The 9,003-nt window shown below is 41.2% G+C and overlaps 1 protein-coding gene across 1 annotated transcript in view; it reads right to left on the reverse strand.

The window, feature by feature from the left end:
- The window catches only part of DOK5 (docking protein 5), a 91,085-nt gene extending 88,078 nt beyond the window's left edge, over positions 1-3,007 (reverse strand). Inside the window, exon 1 of the mRNA XM_070748798.1 lies at positions 2,685-3,007. Within this exon, the coding sequence (XP_070604899.1) occupies positions 2,685-2,750 (66 nt within the window). The 5' untranslated portion in view covers positions 2,751-3,007. The remainder of the gene's footprint in view (positions 1-2,684) is intronic.
- Between the last annotated feature and the right edge of the window lie 5,996 nt (positions 3,008-9,003).

Genomic DNA, 9,003 nt, shown 5'->3' on the forward strand with positions numbered 1-9,003 from the left:
GGGATTTTAATCTGTAAATTTTATTTAGATTTCTACATGTTGTAAGCCGCCCTGAGTGCCTCAGGAGAAGGGAGGCATAGAAATCAAATAAGTAAGTAAGTAAGTAAGTAAGTAAGTAAGTAAGTAAGTAAGTAAGTAAGTAAGTAAATAAATAAATAAGCAATATAAAACAATCTAAAACCCCATGTAATTAAAAAGCATTTAACTAACATTCACTCATGATAATTCATTCATACAGTTGGCTGGAGCATGAAGGCAATGCTCAATGGCCTCAAGCCTTAAGAGAGAGGAAGAGGAAGTAGAAAAGGAAGGGAGAGAGAGGAGGGAAGAGGGAAAGAGAGAGAAAGAAGGTAGAGGGGAAGAGGGAGCTAGAGAGAAGGGAATAGTATGAAATATAGAAGGGAGGCAGACAGGAAGTTAAAATATAAAAGGAGCAAATTAAGGATATGTGTTTATGATAGTTTGGATATAAATGTATAACTGTGCATGTTTTTATAATATGATACATGTATGGATGTTTGTGTAAGTTTGGTGAAAAAATAAAACAAAATTACAAAAAGAAAAGAAGCAATGGGTAGAAACTAATCAAGGAGAGAAGTCACCTAGAACTAAGGAAAAAGTTTCTTAAATTAATCAATGGAGCAACCTACCTCCGGAAGTTGTGAATGCTCCAACACTGGAAGTTTTTAACAAGAGTTTTGATAACTTGTGATGTAGGATTTCCTGCCTAAGCAGGGTTTTGAACTAGAAGACCTCCAAGGTCCCTTCCAACTCTGTTATTTTATTCCACCAGGGCATTTATTCTTTACAACCACATGGCTTTTCCAACACTCACATATATGCAGTATACAGCACCAAGTTTACATTGTGTGAACCTTTCCGTTATAAAGAAGCTCTCCCACTTTTACAGTAGCCAGTGACATTTACTATCCACCTGGTGAAATGAAGGGCGCCTGAGTTGAAATTATTTCTTTTGAATCGGAGGCATTGGCTCAGTTGTTTATCAAAGCTGCAGACAATGTGCCTCCAAAGAGTTAAAGCCTTGCAGATGTCTATGAATCAACTTCTCAAGGGAAATCACAATAACTGCCAAAACAGCATGGGCAACCGTCTGGTACAAAACAGCCCAGTGCACAATTTTAACAGAAGACTCCTAATATTTTTTGTTTTGTTTTGTTGTTTTGTTTTTCACTGAAAAAGTGTGCTGGATACATAAACAATGAAAGAAATGCTTAAACATGAAAGGAATGCTCCAAGACAAATGTGACAACCAAATTGAAACCCTTCTGAAAATCAGAGGTGCGAAGCAGTTCCAAGTATTTTTATGACAAATAAGAATTCCCATGCTGAATTTTCTACACAGCCAAACTCAGCAATCCGCTCTGCACAGTAGGACTTCTGGTGGATTGATCATATGGATGTTATCTCCTTAAGACTCCAGTTTGAAATTTACCTAAATTTACTTTCTATGTCAAAGGCCGTGGCTTACTGACTTCCCAGAGCTATAAAAAGTTTCATGAATGAAAGAATCCTCCCGGGGGAAACACGCCACCAACTTCTGACTCGGAGGAATGGTTTACTTGAATGGCATTTCCATGTGACCCACATGCAGAGTGACAGCACATTTTAAAGAGACAGACAAATAAAAGCATGATGGGTTCATCTGGCTGGAATGGTTTAGTATCACAGAACTTCAGAATTGTCTGGTGCCGCTGATGAGATACAAGACTCACTAAGTGAAAATATTTTTTTTTCTATTTGCAGGGCTGGTTTTATTCAAGTAGGATGAACCCTGCACTTTTATTCCTGAGTGTGTTTATGTGTGTCTGTGTCGGTGTGTACGTGTATTGCATTCCTATCCTCTTATCTCAGTTATGCCAGCACAAGTCGATATGTCTGTTGCCTTGACGGCAAGTCCATGCACATTTTACTTAAAAGTATTAAAGTCTACTTCTTTTTAAGCCAATATTGCACCGTTGCACATCACCCACCACAGGTCTCATTTCTGAGTGAAGTAACCTAGGAGGCACATCTCCAAGGTGCCCAAGACTTTAAGCTAAACCCTGTTGCAAATGCAAACTACATAGCTAATCCTGAAGTTTGCTTTCTCTGGTTTTACACTTAAGGGGCTCCTGTTCAGGAAAGGGAAGGAAGTGGGAACTTAAGGAGACAACAGACTGCTTCAATCAGTCAATTCCCGATTTCTAAATCCGTTTCCTACAAGACACTCGCTGTTCGCTCCGGTCCCGTTCGAGGAAGAATTCTGTGACATCCAGTGCTTGCTACTCTATCCTACACAGCTGAGCCCCTGAAAATACCCATTGAAATGCCAGCGCGCATCTCCTCTTTTCCATTCGCTGAACCGCTATCTTAGAAACGCGCCTTTGCGAGCCCGCCGGGTATGTAACGCAGGGATCTGGAAAGGCTCAACTCTCCGCAAGGTATAAGTAAATAAACAGAACACCCAAAGCAGCCGTCGACTCGCTTTTCTTCCCCATTCAGACACGCCGACCGATCCCACCAACCCACCCGGCGGCCGAGAGAAGCATCTGCAAGCATCTCCAAACCTCGGCGCTGAGTCTCGGGTGAAAATGCCGAGAGGAGAAACCGGGGATGGGGAGAGAACGAACAAAAATGGGGGGAAGGCAGGGAGACACACCCCAGAGCAATCGTACAATACTTACACCCAAACGTCTGCTCCTAATCTTGACGTACCCTTGCTTTACTATATCGTTAAAATTGGAAGCCATCCCGGATCACGGCGGAGGAAGGCAGGGCTGGAGGAAAGTTGCAAAGGCAACCCAGTTTTGTAGCGGCGCCTGGCTGGTTTGTCTTCTCGCTTGTCTGCCGTTTGAACTCCCCTCCAACCCCAGATGATCGATCCGTCTTCGGGATAAATCCTCCAATCCAGACCCAGAAGCTCGCGTAACCGGCAAGGCTGTTTTCCTGCTCTGCAACTCTCTCCCTCTCTGAGAGAGAGAGGAAGGTATACAAGCTTGAACGCTGTGGAGGTCGCAGCGGAATGAGAGAAGGGAATCAGCCCAAATACTCTTCCTCCTCCTCCCACCTCCCTGGTTCTTTCTTGACTTCCCTAGTAAGGAGTGCAGTTGCCTCTCTTGCTTCCTGGATGCAGGAGTAAGTTCCTCTCCTTGTGCAACCTCACTTTTGAAAGGGCAGAGGTACCATCCACAACTAGAGAGGAGGGGGAAGTGAAAATCCTATAGTAAGACACAAGGAAGAGGTGGGAATCTGAGTTCAAGTCCAGTAAGCTTCTACTTATGATATATAGTGATACCTCTACTTAAGAACTTAATTCATTCCGTGACCAGGTTCTTAAGTAGAAAAGTTTGTAAGTAGAAGCATTTTTCCCCATAGGAATCAATGTAAAAGCAAATAATGCATGCAAACCCATTAGGAAAGAAATAAAAGCTCGGAATTTGGGTGGGAGGAGGAGGAGAAAGAAGAGGAGGAGGACAGTCGCTGCGGAAGGAAGAAGGTGAGGAGAATAAAAAAATATCCAAAACTTTAAGGCCTAAAAAAAAGAGGGATTCTTAGGTGGAGAGGAGGAGCATGTGCCTTCCATACACCTGGCGCGAGGCTGCCTTCCATAAACTGTGCCAGAGAAAGAAACCCAGGCAGGCGAGATGGGGAGTGCCACCGAAAGGCTCCTCTGGCAGCCCAGAAAAGCCCGAGATGGCCATGATTAAAGGGGGAATGGTAGGAAACTGGCTGGGACTTCCTGCCGCTCTCAGGTTTCCTGGAAAAATTTTCCGGGCTCAGATTCTTAAATAGAAAATGGTTCTTAAGAAGAGGCAAAAAAAATCTTGAACACCGGGTTCTTATCTAGAAAAGTTCTTAAGTAGAGGCGTTCTTAAGTAGAGGTACCACTGTATTCTACTTATTATTTTACTTATTGAGGTCTTTGAACTATGTATGGTGCTGGAGAAAACCTCTGCGAATCCCTTGGACTTCAGAGGGATCAAACCAGTTAGTCCTAGAGGAGATCAACCAGGACTTCTCTTTAGAAGGCCAGATGCTGAAGATGAACCTCAAATACTTTGGCCACCTAATGAGAAGGAAGGATCATGTGTTGGTGATATATTGTGTCTGGCAATATATAAAATAAACCAACAATACATTAGAACATTATTGCTTTAGGAGCTAGTGTTACGGATTGCCATTTTATACATTTAATGTATCTTGTTTGTATTACTGAATTATTACTCGTATCTCTGAGCTATCAGCTGAATATCTGCTGGATTTCTACGTTTCTTCTGTGTAGGTGTATCTTTGACCACTCAGAGATAACTGCACACTCTAACACAATGGAGAAGATTCTAATGCTGGGGATGGCAAAAGAAGAAGGGAAGGGCAGAGAACAGGAAGGCCTGGAGGAACATTGTCCATGGGGTCATGATGGGCCGAACATGACTTCGGAAACTAACAACAAAAGCTTCTACTTCAGCTTCTTTCACCAATGCCAAGAACAGACTGTCTTGATTATCAGACTAAGAATGAACCAGGTTTCCTCAAGCTGTTGTCCTTCAGATGTGGTGATCAATAGCTTCTATGATAATTGAAGTTCTACACATCTAGATGAATAAATAAATGTGCTCCCAGAAGATACAGAGTCCCATTTCTTAGAGTGGGTAGCTATAACTATATAGTTATGCAGCATGCATAAGCGCACCAGTGTCCTAACGTTTCTCTCTTGCTAGTATCATGTATATAAACACTATTGTATCTTTTTATACTACCAATTCATACTTGACTAATTAAATAAGTAAATAAGTAAATAAATAAATAAATAAATAAATAAATAAATAAATAAATAAATAAATAAAGTGAATTACCAGTAAAATAATATTGATTATTAGCTATTCAGAGCATCTTCATGTTGAACGTTATCCTGAAGCAAAATAGAAACAGCATCAATGAGTTTGAAGTTTGGCATTAGCTATAACTCCTATAAAACTATGGATAGCCAAAGATAAATGGATCCCTAAGCAAATCAATTCATAGTTCTCACCCAAGGCACAAATAATTAAGCTCAAATTATCTTACTTTGGACTCATTTTCTGACGATCTAGTCCTCTGGAGAAGGCTCTAATGCTGTGACCGTGAATGGAATGAAAAGAAAATGACCATCACCAAGATGAATGAATAACCAGTTATGGTGGTGATGGATTGAAAGATCTGAAAGAGCAGGAAGAAAATCATGGTATGTGGTCAGTAAGAATTGACACTGACTTGATGGAAATCAAATATGTATTTAGTAAGACATAGGAATGTTGGGAATACAGTGGAACCCCGACATAAGAGCTGCTCTACTTAAGAGCAACTCGAGATAAGAGCTGGGAGGGGAGAGATATTTTTGTTCTACTTACAAGCCCAAATTCGAGATACAAGCGCCAAGGAGCTGTCTCCTGAAGCCAAACGCTAACTTCCGCGTTCGGCTTCAGGAGACAGCTGCGAAGCGGCGCGCGTGTTTTAAAAGGTTGCAGCCGGCCTGGGGGGCTCGGGGGGTGCTTGCAGCTTTCTTTCTTGCTCTTTTTCTTTCTATCTTTTACCTTCCCTTCCTCTATTTCTTCTTTTCTTTCTCCTTCCCACCTTCTTCCCTCCCTCCCTCCCTTCACTCATTCCTCTCTTACTCTCCCCTTTCATAAGTTTCCTTGCTTCCTTCCTCTGTTCCTGTCCCTTCCCTCTTTCCTTCCTTCCTTCCCACCCTCCGTCCATTCATTCACCCATTCCTCTCTTGATCGCTTAAAGCCGGTCCCTGGTGCAAAAAGGGTTGGGGACCTCTGTCCTACAGGATTGGGTGGCAGAGAAGTTGAACATATGTAAATTTAAAAGTTTAAGAAAGTTTACAAGTTAAGTGAAAGAAACTTCATTATTCATTTATATGTACATGTATATTTCTTCATTAAAAACATGTCTTTCTGCATAATTTAGACTAACTTTGTGAGTTTTTTGAGGGCTGGAACCAATTAAAATTATTTACATTAATTCCTATGGGGAAAAGTCGTTCGAGATAAGAGCTGCTCGACTTAAGAGCCCAGGTCCGGAACGAATTAAACTCGTATCTCGAGGTACCACTGTATTGTTTTTTATGTTGTAGGTTATATTAGATTCTGAATCTAGAAAAAAATGGATGAAAACAAGGCCCACTTTGTCAAGGTCATCCTAACTCAGTGACCCCTTTCTCCTTTTGGATATGGTATTAAGTCAAGAGGAGATATATACAGTGTTCCCTTGATTTTCGAGGGGGATGCGTTCCAAGACCACCCGCGAAAGTCGAATTTCCGCAAAGTAGAGATACGGAAGTAAATACACTATTTTTTGGCTATGAACGGTATCACAAGCCTTCCCTTAACACTTTAAACCCCTAAATTGCAATTTCCCATTCCCTTAGCAACCATTTACATTGTTACTCACCATGTTTATTTATTAAAGTTTATTAAAAAAAATTATTAAAGGCAGACGAAAGTTTGGCGATGACACATGACGTCACCGGGCAGGAAAAAACGTGGTATAGGGAAAAAACCTGCGAAGTATTTTTTAATTAATATTTTTGAAAAACCGTGGTATAGACTTTTCGCGAAGTTCGAACCCATGAAAATCGAGGGAACACTGTAGTGGTAATATATCAATAATACCCGAAGAAGTACAATTTGCAGAGGAACATAATTTTCTAAGAAGTTGGAGAGAAAAAAATGTGAACATATGAATGATAAGAGATGTTGGGTTCCTGGTGTTTTTGCAATCATTCCCCCACCCACCCACTCATCATCATTTATTTCAAAAATAATATGTCCAAACATGTGTTCTGTATCCAAGGAGCATTGTAAGTATTATATTGTCAATACGATAAAGATTCTACTTCACACACTTTGGGTTCAAAGATGTGCTGATTGCAAATTCTGAAGCTGTAATCTAACACCATCTCAAGAAACTTAATTCTATTGGAAATATATCTCTCAAGCCTTAACCATGTATTTTTCCAGCTCAACACCTTGCAACTTCTAATACCAAATGATATCACAAAATTGAACATGAACATTTTCTACAGTCAACACTTGTACTGTATATGATAATGATAATATAACAGCAACTAATGACCTTTAAAGCCCTTCATGGCATTGGACCAGAATACCTCCGGAACCGCCTTCTACCGCACGAATCCCAGCGGCCGATAAGGTGCCATAGAGTTGGCCTTCTCCGGGTCCCATTGACCAAGCAATGTCGATTAGCGGGCCCCAGGGGAAGAGCCTTCTCTGTGGCGGCCCCGGCCCTCTGGAATCAACTCCCCCCGGAGATTAGAACAGCCCCCACCCTCCTTGTCTTTCGCAAGTTACTCAAGACCCACCTATATCGCCAGGCATGGGGGAATTAAAACATCTCCCCCAGGCTTTCTTATATTTTATGTTTGGTATGTATGTGTGGTATGGTTTTTAAATTGTTGGGGTTTTTTAATATAATTTTATTACTAGATTTGTTCCATTATTATACTGTTTTTATTATTGTTGTGAGCTACCCCGAGTCTTCGGAGAGGGGCAGCATACAAATCTAATAAACTGAATTGAATTGAATTGAATTGAACAACTGCTATTTAGCATTAACTCAGTGTTGATTCTTATAGATTACATGTAGATATTCTACAGGATGAGTTGTCCCTTTAAGTTATTGCTTTCCATCTATCTTTCCCAATATTATGGATTTATCTAGGCAACTGGGTCTATACATGTGCCCAAAATATTCTGGTTTGAGACTGTTAATTTGTGCTTCAAATGAGAATTCCAAATTGATTTGTTTTATAATGAGATACAGATTAACAGAGTTCGAAGGGACCATGTAGGTCATTTAGTCCAACCCCCTCCCAAGCAAGAGACCCTCCACCATTTCTGACAAATGGCAGTCCAGTCTCTCCTTGAAAGCTTTCTGTTCTGCCGTCGTGTTTCAACCGCCCGTAATTACAGGGTAATTAGTCCAGGAAGACACACACCACACGATAAAAGGAAAACCCAAAAGTTTTTATAAACAGAAAAACAGAAACAGCTCCCTTTTTAAATGTCAAAGGGATTTTCTGGTACACACAAGGCACAGGTTAAATGCAATCCAATTGCTCACCCAATAACTGGGAAATTGAGTCCAATTCTAAAGTCCAGAGAGACCACACACAATTTTGAACAGCACAAAAACCACGATCTTGACGAAACAATGAATCAGATAAACTGCCATGAGGCTAAAACACCAAGCTGCACTTTTATCTGTAGCACTAATTACTGGAGCCCCATCCAACCACAGGTGGCCTCATTTTCTCTTGTAATAATCCTTCAGTTGTTGTCTCCTATTCATCACTCTACGCATGCATGGATGTGTCATTAATTCTTGTTCAGAATCCAGGGATGATACAGATGATTGATCTCCTCCTGGGCTGTCTGCCAAACTCCCCTGTCACTCACGCTTCCTTGGTCAGAGGAGGCTTCGTCATCAGATTCCATCGGGAGCAAAACAGGCCTGCAGCATGTGGATGTTTCCCCCACATCCACCTGCACATTCCTTGGGGCAGGAGCTGGGCCAGAGCTAACCACAACAGCTTTCCATGATGAAGCTCCTACAATTTCTGAAGGCAAGGTGTTCTATTTGTTGATTGTTCTGTCAGAAAATGTCTTCTTATTGAAGACATTTGAATCTCTCCTCGATCAGTTTCCATTAATTATTCCTTGTATAGTCTTTGGGTGCCTTGGAAACTTGCTTGACCCCCTCTTCTCTGTGGCAGCCCCTCAAATATTGGAACACTGCTATCATGTCTCTCCTGGTCCTTATCTTCACTTGACTAGCCATGCCCAGTTCCTGCATTTGTTCATCGTGGTATTCTCAGGAGTTACGTCCACCTCTGAAGTTCTAGGCATCAGTTTGCTTTCTCTTCTGTTTCTTTAATGTCCAATTTTTACATTTGTGGAGTAACACACAGAAAACTATTGACTGCATCATTCTAATTCT

The sequence above is a fragment of the Erythrolamprus reginae genome, chromosome 3 (assembly GCF_031021105.1).
Source record: "Erythrolamprus reginae isolate rEryReg1 chromosome 3, rEryReg1.hap1, whole genome shotgun sequence".
Lineage (NCBI taxonomy): Eukaryota > Metazoa > Chordata > Lepidosauria > Squamata > Dipsadidae > Erythrolamprus > Erythrolamprus reginae.